At 41.5% G+C, this 14,382-nt stretch overlaps 1 protein-coding gene and 1 pseudogene across 1 annotated transcript; both read left to right on the plus strand.

Annotated features, from left to right (window-relative positions):
* The first annotated feature begins 491 nt into the window (after window positions 1-491).
* On the plus strand, window positions 492-3,017 carry LOC110220828 (protocadherin alpha-8 pseudogene; annotated as a pseudogene).
* Window positions 3,018-11,244: 8,227 nt separating this feature from the next.
* LOC144455710 (protocadherin alpha-8-like) lies at window positions 11,245-13,783 on the plus strand. The gene has a single exon (XM_078149193.1). The coding sequence runs from the start codon at window positions 11,339-11,341 to the stop codon at window positions 13,781-13,783; it is 2,445 nt and encodes an 814-aa protein (XP_078005319.1). The 5' UTR covers window positions 11,245-11,338.
* Window positions 13,784-14,382: the final 599 nt, after the last annotated feature.

Here is a 14,382-nt window from a genome sequence, read left to right on the forward strand (position 1 = left end):
CAGGTATCAGACCCAAGCCTTGTGACTCTTCGGTCTCTCCCGTCCATTACTCTTCTAGAGTTCTTGTTTAGTGTTCTAATAGATACAAAATGGCCACCTCTACAATAGGAAGTACTGAGCTAATTTTCTTTCCTTATTACATTAACTTCTTTTTCAAAATTCAAAACCAATTGAAAGACATAAAAGAACCAAAGCACCATTTCCTTCATAGATAATCAGCAGAAGCAAGTATCCCTTTTTCTAAGACGAAGAACACTTTAGTTCTCTGCTGAAGGAGCTCGCAAAACTCGAAAAATAAAAAAAAATTTATGAAACACAGTTGGATGCTGGACAGTATATAAGCTGCTTTTTTACACTATAAAGAAAATAAGTGACTTACGCTGTAGAGCCACATGATGTCGCTGTCGACCACGGAATATCGCTAAACACTATCTTTTGGGTCTCTGTTTTGTCTTATATGATGAAAAGCAATGGCGGATGCTGCAGAATAAGACTGGAGGAAACGAACACCCATATTTACCCTTATTCCAATATTTGAGCTAGCCTTTGGCATAAAGCAAAGAGTGTTTACGATGTTGTTTTCCTGGGGAAGCATCTTGGGAGCCCAGCAGTTGCTGCTTTTATTTCTGCTCCACACATCCTGGGAGGTGGGGAGCGGCCAGGTACTTTATTCGGTGCCGGAAGAAGCGAAACACGGTACGTTTGTGGGGCGAATCGCGCAGGACCTGGGTCTGGAGGTCGGGGAGCTGGTGTCGAGGCTGTTCCGGGTGGTGTCCAAGGGTCGCCGGGACTACCTGGAGGTAAATGTGCAGAACGGCATTTTGTTTGTGAATTCTCGGATCGACCGGGAGGAGCTGTGCGTCCGCAGCCCTGTTTGTAGCATCCAGCTGGAGGTGATTGTGGAGAAGCCGCTACAGGTTTTCCATGTAGAGGTGGATATCAAAGATATTAATGACAACCCACCCTTGTTCCCTGTGAAGGAACAAAAGCTGTTTATTTCCGAATCCAGGTTGCCGGACTCAAGGTTTCCTGTAGAGGGAGCCTCTGACCCAGATATTGGCTCTAATGCCTTGCTTACTTACAGGCTCAGCACCAACCATTACTTTATTCTAGAAGTAAAATCAAAGAATGACCAAAATAAATTGGTCGAACTAGTACTAAAAAAACCACTAGACAGAGAGGAAGTTGCAGAGCATCACTTAATACTGACAGCCACAGATGGGGGCAAACCTGAACTCACGGGCACAGTGCAGCTGCTCATCACGGTCCTGGATGTGAACGATAACGCCCCCACTTTTGAACGATCCGAATACGAAGTGAAGATATTAGAAAATGCAGCCCACGGAACTTTAGTGATCAGACTGAATGCCTCCGATGCGGATGAGGGCACCAATAGGGAGATTTTATACTTTTTCAATAGTCTCACTCCACCTGTGATTAAAGATAAGTTTCATATAAATCCAGATACAGGAGAAATTTTAATTCAAGGACATCTGGATTTTGAAGATGTTAATTCCTATGAAATTCGAATTGACGCGACAGACAAAGGGAATCCCCCAATGATTGGTCATTGTATGGTCCTGGTAGAAGTCCTGGACGACAATGACAACATCCCAGATGTCGCAGTGACATCTTTGTCACTGCCAGTCAGAGAAGATGCACCCTCTGGTACAGTCATTGCCTTAATCAGCGTGTCTGACCGAGACTCTGGAGTCAACGGGCAGGTGAGTTGCTCGCTGTCACCCCCTGGGCCCTTCACGCTGGTGTCCACCTTCAGAAATTACTACTCGCTGGTGCTGGAGGGTTCTGTGGACCGCGAGAGAGTGCCGGCCTATGAGCTTGTGGTGACTGCGAGGGACGGCGGGAAGCCAGCTCTTTGGGCCACTGCCAGCGTGTCTGTAGTCATCGGAGACGTGAACGATAACGCGCCAACGTTCGAGCAACCCGTGTACACTGTGTTTGTGAAGGAGAACAACCCACCCGGCAGTCACATCTTCACAGTGTCCGCGTCTGACCCGGATGCTCAAGAGAACGCGCTGGTGTCTTACTCCCTGGTGGAGCGGCGGGTTGGGGAGCGTCCGCTGTCGAGCTACGTGTCTGTGCACTCGGAGAGCGGGAAAGTGTACGCCTTGCAGCCCTTAGACCATGAGGAGCTGGAGCTGCTGCAGTTCCAGGTGAGCGCCCGGGACGCAGGCTTCCCTCCTCTGGGCAGCAACGTGAGCCTGCAGGTATTTGTTCTCGATGAAAACGACAACTCTCCCGTGGTTCTTCCCCCTCACTCAGGGTCCGGAGCAGGTGGGGTCCCAGTAACCGAGCTGGTATCGCAGTCGGTGACAGCGGGCCACGTGGTGGCCAAGATCCGGGCAGTTGACGCGGATTCTGGTTACAATGCGTGGCTGTCTTATGAGTTGCAGCCCGAGTCGGGCGTTGGTCGCGGCCCTTTTCGCGTGGGACTGTACACTGGTGAGATCAGCCTAACACGGGCTCTGGAGGAATCTGATGGACCGAGGCAGACGCTGCTGGTGCTGGTGAAAGATCATGGAGAACCTGCCCTGTCTACCACAGCCACTGTGTGCGTATCAATGGTGGAGAATGGACAGCCTGCAAAGACTTTTTCAGGGGCTTCCCGGATCTCGGCAAAGTCTGGCGTGGGAAAAGACACAGCTCTGGTGGATGTGAATGTCTATTTGATCATCGCCATCTGCTCAGTGTCCAGCCTGTTGGTGCTGAGTCTACTGTTGTATGTGGCACTTCGGTGCTCTGCCCCTCCACAGGCCTCGCATGGGCCTGGCAAGCCTACACTAGTGTGCTCAAGTGAAATGGGGAGTTGGTCTTATTCTCAGCAGCGGCGGCAGGTTTGCTCTGGAGAAGGGGCGGCCAAGACCGACCTCATGGCCTTCAGCCCTAACCTCCCTCCGTGTCCTGTTTCTGGGGAAAGAGGCCAGAAGCAAGAGGCTGTCTTGGATAGCTCGGGAAAGGTGGGTCACCATGGATTGTACACTTTTATTTTTGTTTAGGTGCAAATTTCTGTTTTCCCCAAAATATTCCACAATTCTTGTGAACTCAGTCTTCTCACTCTAAAATTTTTATTTTTCTCTCTTCATATTAGGCTTTCCATTTCTTAAGTAACCTGATGAGATTTCATAAATGCTCTTTTTTCCTCTTCCATGTCTTCTTCCTTCACGTTCTCCTCCTCCTTGTTCACATTCATGGGTCAATGTATTCATTTGTGTTTTACTTAGAACAGCATGAAAATGGTTACACATTTCTGCAGAATTCTTTCTTTGGCTAGTTTCCATTACATCTCTTAAAAAACCCTACATAATTATTTTGTGCCACATTTGTCATCAGTGTGAATGTTATCTTCTATATGTTTAAGCTCTCATTTTTATTGTTCTTCAATGCTTTCCATTTCTTTGACAGGTAAAATCAATATTTGGATAATAGTCTTTAAAGCTACCTAGTTCCTTTATGTTAATAACCCTGCATAGCCACCGTGAATAATGCTCTATAAAGCATATAATTAATCATGTATACTATACCTAGCTAGCATTTATATATAATTTTAACTTATATATATATATGTATATATATAATTTATATTTTGCATTTAAATGCAAAACATTTTGTGTGTTATGGAATTTGATCCTCACAACAATCCTCTGAGGTAAGTGCAATCATTATCCCAATTTTACAAATGTGTAAAGTGAAGTTTGCTATAGTGATTGCCACAATGTGTCAGTAAATGCAATAGTTGTTGTGGACTTTGAATTTATTCATATCCATAAACATACATGCATGGTAGAATAATGTGAAAATGTGGTCAAGACAAAGAGAGAGAGACCAAAGGCTTGTAGATTATACAGCAGCTAGATCTTGAATACTTTCTTTCAAAAAGGACTGATAGGCACTGGACACAGGCAACACCAATGGGCATCACAAAATTATGAAATCAACTGCATTTTAACAGGTAGGAAAAGAAATTTATAATGAATATGGGATGAAAATATAGATGGACAATGATTTCAGGTCCTAGAAGTGAAAAGGAGGAGACTCCTGTATTTCTTCTGGAAAACTGCAAAGCACGTAGTGATACCAAATTTGCTATAAGAAAGACCTGTCTTTTCCAAACAAACATTTTTACTGTTGTTACTGAATAAAAGTGAAACCAAGAATGCCACTGCCTCTCAAGAAGCAAAGGTAAACATCACACAGAGAGTAATGGAAAGGTGAATTATATGGGTGTGAGCACTGTAAAACATAACCAGTGATGCCTTCTGAAGAAGATTAAAGGATTTCTTCAATGAATTTTATGACATAAAGAGAAAATATACTTGTCATGTTACAAGAGAAATAGGTGACAGGTGGATAGTGAGAGTGCTCCACTGATATGCTTTAACTGTTGGGAGAAATCAAAAAAGGCCTCCAACGTCTTGGGTGGACCCCTTGTGACTAACTTGTGTAGAAAGGGATTCTATTGCAGAAGATTGGTTGGCATTGATAGGCTTCTCTGTTGTTTATGAGATCACAGATCCATCTTAATGTTTGAGTTTGGACTCTTTTGGGGTCCTAAACTCTTGGTGACATGTCATATTTTCAGTGGAACAAACTATGTTTCAAAGTTATTAAATGTTATCATTCAGTTATTATTTACTGTCTGCCTAATGGGTACATGAACCTACCAAAGCCCCGCTCTAAGGCTTCACCATGGCAAGATGGTGACCTTGAATATCGTGAAGGCCACATCAACAGAGCCAAACTCTCAAAAAACTTCTATTCTGGCACATGAAATCCTGCATTTTTACTGTTAGGCAAGTTCAGAGAAGCTAAGCCCCAGAGTGTTGATCTCCAGGTGATGGGATATTTGGTGACATCAGCTCATGAAAAATTGTCAGGTGAAATTTTCAATTTACATTCATTGATAGAACACTTGGTGATGAAATAATGAATTTCTTTTTGAAATATTAAGTTCTACATAATACAATCTTCTTTAAGAACCCTGATATTAAGAGATGTCCTAGAATTCCCATGCCTTTGAGGGAACTGATCCATGAAGAGCTTTAGTAGTTAAGATGTAACCAGTAGTTCTCTTGGTTGTGAAGAGGTTGAAAAATCCTCATTCAGTTTGATACAACTATTAGAGGTATTTAGGATAAAACATTATAACTATCTGGAGAATATTCTACAGCACCATTTCGATTACTGATGTTTGTTTTCTAAGGACTTTTACTGATGCAAATCAGTGACGTAATGATGAGATCAAAATAGCCCAGAAAGTGCCTCAGATCAAAGAGGCACTTTCTCTCTTTGAATTATGATGTGATATGATATTATATGATAGGATGTGATAGACTAGATCAACACAGGCTTAGCATTTAAGCTTCTTTGTATAAGAAGGATATACCTGTATAAGAAGATTGTGCAATTGATGTCCTGTATTAAATCATAAAACAGTGAAAAGCAGTAGACTAAAGAACTTTACAGAAAGATTGGTGACAGACTCAACTAGGCCAAATAATCAGAATGGCATTTAAGAATGAAACCAAGAGTGCAAAAAAGTCATAAAAAGTAATCATTATCGACAGAATTCTATAACTCTCTTTTCTTCATCAAGGACAGTGTAATGAGCACATTTGTATTCTAATATCGAAGTCCTTGATGTATTGTAGCATAAAGAAGTAGAAATGATATTAAAAAAGACAAAGAAAGGAATAATTGAACGAGACCAATTTTTTTTAGGCAATTGGGGTTAAGTGACTTGCCCAGGGTCTCACAGGCAGTAAGTGTCAAATGTTTGGTCCAAGGCCAGATTTGAACTCAGGTCCACTGGACCTATACACTGTGCCACCTAGCTGCCCTAGACCAAAGTTTTTTTTAATGCATTTTGAGGCTGTTGAGGAATTGAATCTCCAGATATCTGAAAGAGAGGAAGATACCAAATGCTTATCAACTCATTTGTATACTTTCTAATTTCTGCAAAATTTTCACATATGCATTTATTAAAACCAGCCATCATGAATTGAATAGGCAAGCTTTCTCAAATTGTATTATAGATAACTACATCTTTTCCCCAAATCGATCAAGTATTTGTTAATCGCTTACTATGTAACTAAAAAACACTGAAGAATATTGAGGTTGTCCAACTTCCTTATTTAACACTCTAGGTCTTGAGTAAGTCACATCTAGGTTAAGAGAAATATATCTGCTTCTCTTCCAATATTTTGGGTATATAATCATAGACATTGCTATTGCTTATTTTTCTTAAATTTAATTTTTAAATTCTTTTCTTCCCTTCTTCCCTTTCCTGAACCATTGAGAAAGCAAGAAAAACTAAACCTATTAAAATATGTAAAATCATGCAAAACAAATTCCCTCATTAGCCATGTCCATTAAAATAGAAATAGAAAGAGAAGAAAACATGCTTCATTCTACACTGAGTCCATCAGCTCTCTCTCTGGAAATGGCTAGCATATTTCATCACATTGTTGTTGTTCAGTCATATCTGACTCTTCATGATACCATTTGAGCTTTTCTTGGCAAAGATACTTGAGTGGTTTGCCATTTCCTTCTTCAGCTCAGTGTACAGATGAGGAAACTGAGGTAAACAGGGTCAAGTGACTTGCCCCGGGTCACACAGTTAGTAAATGCCTGAGGCCAGACCTGAACTTGGGTCTTCTTGATTTCAGGCCTGACACTCTATTCATTGGTTGCACCATCTAGCAGCCCTTTGAATTGTGGTTGGTCATTGTGTTAACCAGAGTTATAGAGTCTTTCAAAGTTGATAATCTTTACAATATGGTTGTTATTGTATTAATTTTCCTCTTTGTTTTGTTCACTTCACCTAACATCATTTCACACCAGCCTTCCCAGTTTTTCTAAAACTATTCCCTTCATTTTACAACAAATAGTACTCCATCACATTCATATACCATAATTTGTTAAGCCATTTTCTAATTGAAGGGCAACCCCCCAGTTTCCAATTCCTTTAGACTACAAAAAGAGCTGCTATAAATATAGGTCTTTTTTCCTTTTTCTTTGATCTCTTTGGGATATAGACCTAGTTGTGGTATTTCTGAGTGTGAAAGGGTATGCATAGTTTTATAGTCCTTTGGTCATAGTTCCAAATTGTTTCCCCCAAATGGCTGGACCAGTCCATAACTCCACCAACAGTGCACTAGTGTACCTATTTTTCCACATGTCCTCCAGCATTTCTCATTTTCATTTTCTGTGATATTAGCCAATCTGATAGATGTGAGTTGGTACCTCAGAGTTGATTTAACTTGAATTTCCCTTATCAATAAGGGTTTAGAGCATTTTTAATGTGACTATTAATACTTTGGTTTCTTCTTATTGTAGACTACTTGTTCCTTTGACCATTTATCAATTGGAGAATGGCTCTTATTTTTTACAAATTTGACACAGTTCCCTATATATTTGCAAAATGAGGTCTTTATGAGAGAAAAATCCTGTAAAAAATTTCCCCCAGGTTCCTCCTTTCCTTTTACTTGTAGCTGAATTGGTTTCATTTGTGCACCTGCTTCTTTATTTTCTATAATTGAAATTATTCATTATTCTTTCCTTGATTCTCTCTCTCTCTCTCTCTCTCTCTCTCTCTCTCTCTCTCTCTCTCTCTCTCTCTCTCTCTCATTTTTCATAATTTGGTCAGAAAGCACAAATTTCATAAGAAGACATTTAGTAATATTACTGTTAGGAAAAAAATAGAAAATCTTATTGGTTTTAAGAGAATTCTTTTGTTGATATCAAATCTCCTTTTAAGAAAAGAACTAATTCAGATATTATCTCCATGATGGTTAAGGGATATCGGTCATTTTGCCAGATCAGGCACATTTCTTCTTGTGCTGAGCACAGACTAGACTGTCAATAAACATCTAATGATTGGTCAGGATCATTATTTTCATTTCTCATGTGTTGCATGTCTCAACTCTCCCCAGGTCTCTCTAATACCCTAAGGTTCCTTATTTGGATGGAAGAAATGTTGATGCTTATTAATATTAAGGATATTGAAGGTATAGGGATTTTTTTTATCAACTGCCAATGTGTTGGACAATTCTAGGAATTTTATGAGAACATTACATTTGAGTCTCTGAGATTTAGAATCTGCAATATGTAATTGTACTCATGACATCATATCAGAAATATTATTTGTTAAAATTGGCAGCTCATAGAAGCAAGGGTCACTAAATCTATTTCATTAATAGTTATGCTTTTCTTTCTTTTTTAAAATTTATTTTTTTTAGTTTTCAATATTCACTTTACATTTTTCTTTCTTTAAAAGGAATAAAGCCGTGGGGCTTTGAAATAAGGGAGAAAGCACTAAAATTTTATGGGAGATGATACGACACTCCTGTAACTAATTTCTTTCACATAAGAAATTTTAGTTGAACTTTTAATGTATTCATAAGGAAAGTAGTAATTTAATCATAATATCATGGTAAACAAGGACCATTTCAGTAATGGAGATGATGAGGGATTGAAGGGGGAAAAAAGCTAGCTTCAATGAATTATTGAAAAATTAAAAAACAAAGGGATTTCATTCATTAGAGCCACACCTATTAAAAAGTCTTTTAGGGACCTAGGAAACTGAACTAAGGACACAAGACCTAGTTGCTTTTCTTGTAAAGAGTATCAAAAAGCAATAGGATTTTCACCAGTAGAGGACTGGGTTTTGCTCTTTGGGTGATCCTCAGCACATTGTCTAGATCACCCATAAACAAACTAGCATTGTCTAAGGACTTTTAAAAACTACTTTCCCCCCCTAGGCCAATAAAGGAGAATAAGAATTATTATCATACATCAAGTATACTAAAGTATTTTGTGAGTGTCTGCTATAAAAAAAGGTTATATGCTAAACACAGACAAGCATACAAAAATAGCTGACAAACTAGGTGACATTAAGGAAGAATTAGACTAATAATTCAGTTAAGGCTCATAAATAACTATGCAAAAGAACTATGAAATAAATGACTGAAAAGAAGCATAATGTGCTATAAGAATTCAGAGGAGGTGACATTTGAACTAGAACTTGAAGAATGAATAGGATTTATGTATGCAGAAATAAAGGGGAAAGGGCATTCTTTATGGAATGAAGTTTTTCTATTCAATATTACAGGGAGGTCAAGGAGAATTGCTAATGAAAAATAATCAAATTAATTTCTTGTATTATTAAATGAAATGTATTAGGAAAAGAAAAAAACCTAAGAGATGTTGGAGATTGTGTGAATAACAATTAAAAAGTAATTTTTTATTTTACTTTAATTTTTTTTAGGCAATTGGGGCTAAGTGACTTGCCTAGGGTCACACAGCTAGTACTTGTCACGTGTTTGGTCTGAGGCCGGATTTGAACTCAAGTCCTCCTGACTTCAGGGTCGGTGCTCTATCCACTGTGCAACCTAGCTGCCCTTGTAATTTTTTTTAAACAAGAATTGCAACCTGTTAATATAAGTGCGGTAGGAAACTTCCAGTGAGATAAGGCATTCTGTTATGCAGATCAGCATTTGTTCTGCAGCTAAGGATCTTTAAAGAGTTGCCTGGGAGCACTGTGAGTTTAAGTTACAGCCGCAGCTGTTAGACCCAGTGAGTATGTATCAGATGTATGACTTGAATCCAGATTTTTCTGACTCAAAGGTTGACTCCTGGGATATGTTCCTCATTGGTATTTATCTTTCCCCACAAACCCTTCTCTCTTCCTGTCTTACCTATTACTGTTGAGGTTACCACCATTCTCCCAGTCCCTCAGTCTTTCAACCTAGATGTCATCCTTGACTGCACATTCTTTCACTACCAATATCCATTTTTTTTGCTGAGGGCTGTTGATTTGGTCTTCCTAACATCTCTTGAATGTGCCTTTCTTCTTTGACACTTCCAATCATCCTGGTGCAGGCCTTCATCATCTCCTGCCTGGACAATTGCAATAGTCTTATTGATAGGCCTTCCTGCCACAAGTCTTTGTAGCATCCTCCACTCAGCTGGCAAAGTGATCTTCCTTAAGTGTAGGTCTGACCATGCCACTCTTAGGGGAAACTCCAGTGGTTCACTATCAACTCCAGGATTGAGTATAATATCCTCTTTTAAGCACACAAAGCCCTTGATAAGTTGGCCCTCTACTTTTCTAGTCATATTACACCTTACATAACCATTCAAATTCCCTCTCATCCAAATACGCAGCAGTCCAATGACATCGGCCACCTTGTTGTTCCTTTAACATCACACTCCATCTCTTGACTCTGGACATTTCCTCTGGTTGTCCTACAACATGGAATGTTCTCCCTACTTATCTTCACCTCATGGATTCTTTAGTTTCCTGTAGGTTCTACCCCAAATCCCAACTTTTACAAGAAACCTTTTCAAATCTTCCTTAATTCCAGTGCCTTCCTTTTGTTGATAATTTCCAATTTATCTTGAATATAAACTATTCATAAATGGTTGTTGGCATGTTGTCTCCACCAACAGACTGTGTGTTCTTTGAGAATAAGGGCTGTGTTTTCTCTTTCTTTGTATCCTAAGTGCTTTGTATAGTGCCTGGCACACATTGGAATTTGGTATTTATTCACTATTTAAAAATGCATCCTAAATATTTTAAGATGCAAGATAATAATATTCACATCCCTATACTACTTTACAGTTTACAAAGTGATTTTCTGGCCCGACTAGCATTATTATCTCCAATTAACATGTGAAGAAACGGACTCTGAGAGGGTAAGTGATTTGCCCAAGGCCACAGTAAGTAGCCTTCAGGAATCAGACACAAATCTTCCGACTCTTCTGTCTCTCCCATCCAGTACTCTTCTAGAGTTCCTGTTTGGTGTCCTAATAGGTGCAAAATGTCCACCTCTACAACAGGAAGTACTGAACTAATTTTCTTTTCTTATTACATTAACTTCTTTCTGAAAATTTAAAACCAAATCAAAAATATAAAAGAACCAAAGCACCATTTCCTTCATAGCTAAGCAACAGAAACAGTCACAATACAAGTATCCTTTTTTTCTGACGAAGAAAATTGCAGCTCCCTTCTACGGTAACTCGCAAAACTAGAAAAATTAAAAACAAAGTTCTTCAAATACAATTAAATGCTGGGCAATATATGAACTGCTTTTTTACGCCATAAAGACTTACGGTTAGGAGCCACATGATGTCGCTGTCGACCACGGAATATCGCTAAACACTACCTTTTGGGTCTTGGAAAGAGGCTCTGTTTTGTCTTAAATGATGCAAAGCAATGGCGGATGCTGCAGAATAAGACTGGAGGAAACGAACACCCATATTTACCCTCATTCCAATATTTGAGCTAGCCTTTGGCCTAAAGCAAAGAGTGTTTACGATGTTGTTTTCCTGGGGAGGCGTCTTGGGAGCCCAGCAGTCGCTGCTCTTATTTCTGCTCTACGCATCCTGGGAAGTGGGGAGCGGCCAGGTCCATTACTCGGTGCCGGAAGAAGCGAAACACGGTACGTTTGTGGGGCGAATCGCGCAGGATTTGGGTCTGGAGGTCGGGGAGCTGGTGTTGAGATTGTTCCGGGTGGTGTCCAAGGGCAGCAGGGACTACTTGGAGGTAAATGTGCAGAATGGCATTTTGTTTGTGAATTCTCGGATCGACCGCGAGGAGCTGTGCGGTCGCAGCCCTGTTTGTAGCATCCACCTGGAGGTGATCGTAGAGAAGCCACTGCAGGTTTTCCATGTAGAGGTGGAGATCAAGGACATCAACGACAACCCACCCATATTCCCAGTGAAAGAACAGAAGCTGTTTATTCCCGAATTCAGGTTGCCAGACTCAAGGTTTCCTGTAGAGGGAGCCTCTGATCCAGATATCGGATCTAATGCCTTACTTACTTATCGGCTCAGCAGCAATGATTACTTTATTCTGGAAGTAAAATCAAAGAATGACCAAAGTAAATTAGTTGAGCTAGTGTTGAAAAAAACCCTGGACAGAGAGGAAGTTCCTGAGCATCACTTATTGCTGACAGCCACAGATGGGGGCAAACCTGAGCTCACGGGCACAGTGCAGCTGCTCATCACGGTCCTGGATGTGAACGATAACGCCCCCACTTTTGAACGATCCGAATACGAAGTGAAGATATCAGAAAATGCAGCCCACGGAACCTTAGTGGTCAGATTGAATGCCTCTGATGCTGACGAGGGCATCAATAGGGAGATTTTATATTCTTTCAATATTCTCTCTCCACCTATGATTAAAGATAAGTTTCATATAAATCCAGATACAGGAGAAATTTCAATTCAAGGGCATCTGGATTTTGAAGATGTTAATTCCTATGAAATTCGAGTCGATGCGATAGACAAAGGGACTCCTTCAATGATTGGTCATTGCACGGTCCTGGTAGAAGTCCTGGACGCCAATGATAACATCCCTATTATCGCAGTAACGTCTTTGTCGCTGCCAGTCAGAGAAGATGCCCCTCCTGGTACAGTCATTGCTTCAATCCGCGTTTCTGACCGAGACTCTGGCGCCAACGGGCAGGTGAGTTGCTCACTGTCACCCCCTGGGCCCTTCACGCTGGTGTCCACCTTCAGAAATTACTACTCGCTGGTGCTGGAGGGTTCTGTGGACCGCGAGAAAGTGCCGGCCTATGAGCTTGTGGTGACTGCGAGGGACGGCGGGAAGCCAGCTCTTTGGGCCACTGCCAGCGTGTCTGTGGCCATCGGAGACGTGAACGATAACGCGCCAACGTTCGAGCAGCCTGTGTACACTGTGTTTGTGAAGGAGAACAACCCACCCGGCAGTCACATCTTCACAGTGTCCGCGTCTGACCCGGATGCTCAAGAGAACGCGCTGGTGTCTTACTCCCTGGTGGAGCGGCGGGTTGGGGAGCGTCCGCTGTCGAGCTACGTGTCTGTGCACTCGGAGAGCGGGAAAGTGTACGCCTTGCAGTCCTTGGACCACGAGGAGCTGGAGCTGCTGCAGTTCCAGGTGAGCGCCCGGGACGCAGGCTTCCCTCCTCTGGGCAGCAACGTGAGCCTGCAGGTATTTGTTCTCGATGAAAACGACAACTCTCCCGTGGTTCTTCCCCCTCACTCAGGGTCCGGAGCAGGTGGGGTCCCAGTAACCGAGCTGGTATCGCAGTCGGTGACAGCGGGCCACGTGGTGGCCAAGATCCGGGCAGTTGACGCGGATTCTGGTTACAATGCGTGGCTGTCTTATGAGTTGCAGCCCGAGTCGGGCGTTGGTCGCGGCCCTTTTCGCGTGGGACTGTACACTGGTGAGATCAGCCTAACACGGGCTCTGGAGGAATCTGATGGACCGAGGCAGACGCTGCTGGTGCTGGTGAAAGATCATGGAGAACCTGCCCTGTCTACCACAGCCACTGTGTGCGTATCAATGGTGGAGAATGGACAGCCTGCAAAGACTTTTTCAGGGGCTTCCCGGATCTCGGCAAAGTCTGGCGTGGGAAAAGACACAGCTCTGGTGGATGTGAATGTCTATTTGATCATCGCCATCTGCTCAGTGTCCAGCCTGTTGGTGCTGAGTCTACTGTTGTATGTGGCACTTCGGTGCTCTGCCCCTCCACAGGCCTCGCATGGGCCTGGCAAGCCTACACTAGTGTGCTCAAGTGAAATGGGGAGTTGGTCTTATTCTCAGCAGCGGCGGCAGGTTTGCTCTGGAGAAGGGGCGGCCAAGACCGACCTCATGGCCTTCAGCCCTAACCTCCCTCCGTGTCCTGTTTCTGGGGAAAGAGGCCAGAAGCAAGAGGCTGTCTTGGATAGCTCGGGAAAGGTGGGTGACTATGCATTGTGCATTTTTATATTTGTTTAGGCACAAATTGCTATGTCCTCCAAAACATTCCACAATTCTTGTGAACTCAGTCTTCTCACTTTAAATTTTTTATTTTTCTCTCTTCAAATTAGGCTTTCCACTTCTTAAGTAACCTGATGAGATTTCATAAATGCTCTTTTTTCCTCTTCCATGTCCTCCTCCTTCATGTTCTCCTCTCCTTGTTCACATTCGTGGGTCAATGTATTCATTTGTGTTTTACTTAGAACAGCATGAAAATGGTTACACATTTCTGCGGAATTCTTTCTTTGGCTAGTTTCCATCACATCTCTTTTTTTAAAAAAACACCTACATACTTATTTTGTGCCACATTTATCATCAGTGTGAATGTTCTCTTCTGTATGTTTAAGTTCTCATTTTTATTGTTCTTCCATGCTTTCCATTTCTTTGAGAGGCAAAATCAATGTTTGGATAATAGTCTTTAAGGCTATCTGGTTGCTTTATCTTAATGACCTTGTATAGCCACCGTGAATAATGCTCTATATAATTATGTAATCATAATATATAATCTATTTAATCGTAAAGTTAACCATCTGTACTCTAACTAGCCAGCATTTATATATCATTTTAAGGTTTAGTAA

This window comes from Phascolarctos cinereus, unplaced genomic scaffold (genome assembly GCF_003287225.1).
Source record: "Phascolarctos cinereus isolate Bilbo 61053 unplaced genomic scaffold, phaCin_HiC Scaffold_2;HRSCAF=192, whole genome shotgun sequence".
NCBI lineage: Eukaryota > Metazoa > Chordata > Mammalia > Diprotodontia > Phascolarctidae > Phascolarctos > Phascolarctos cinereus.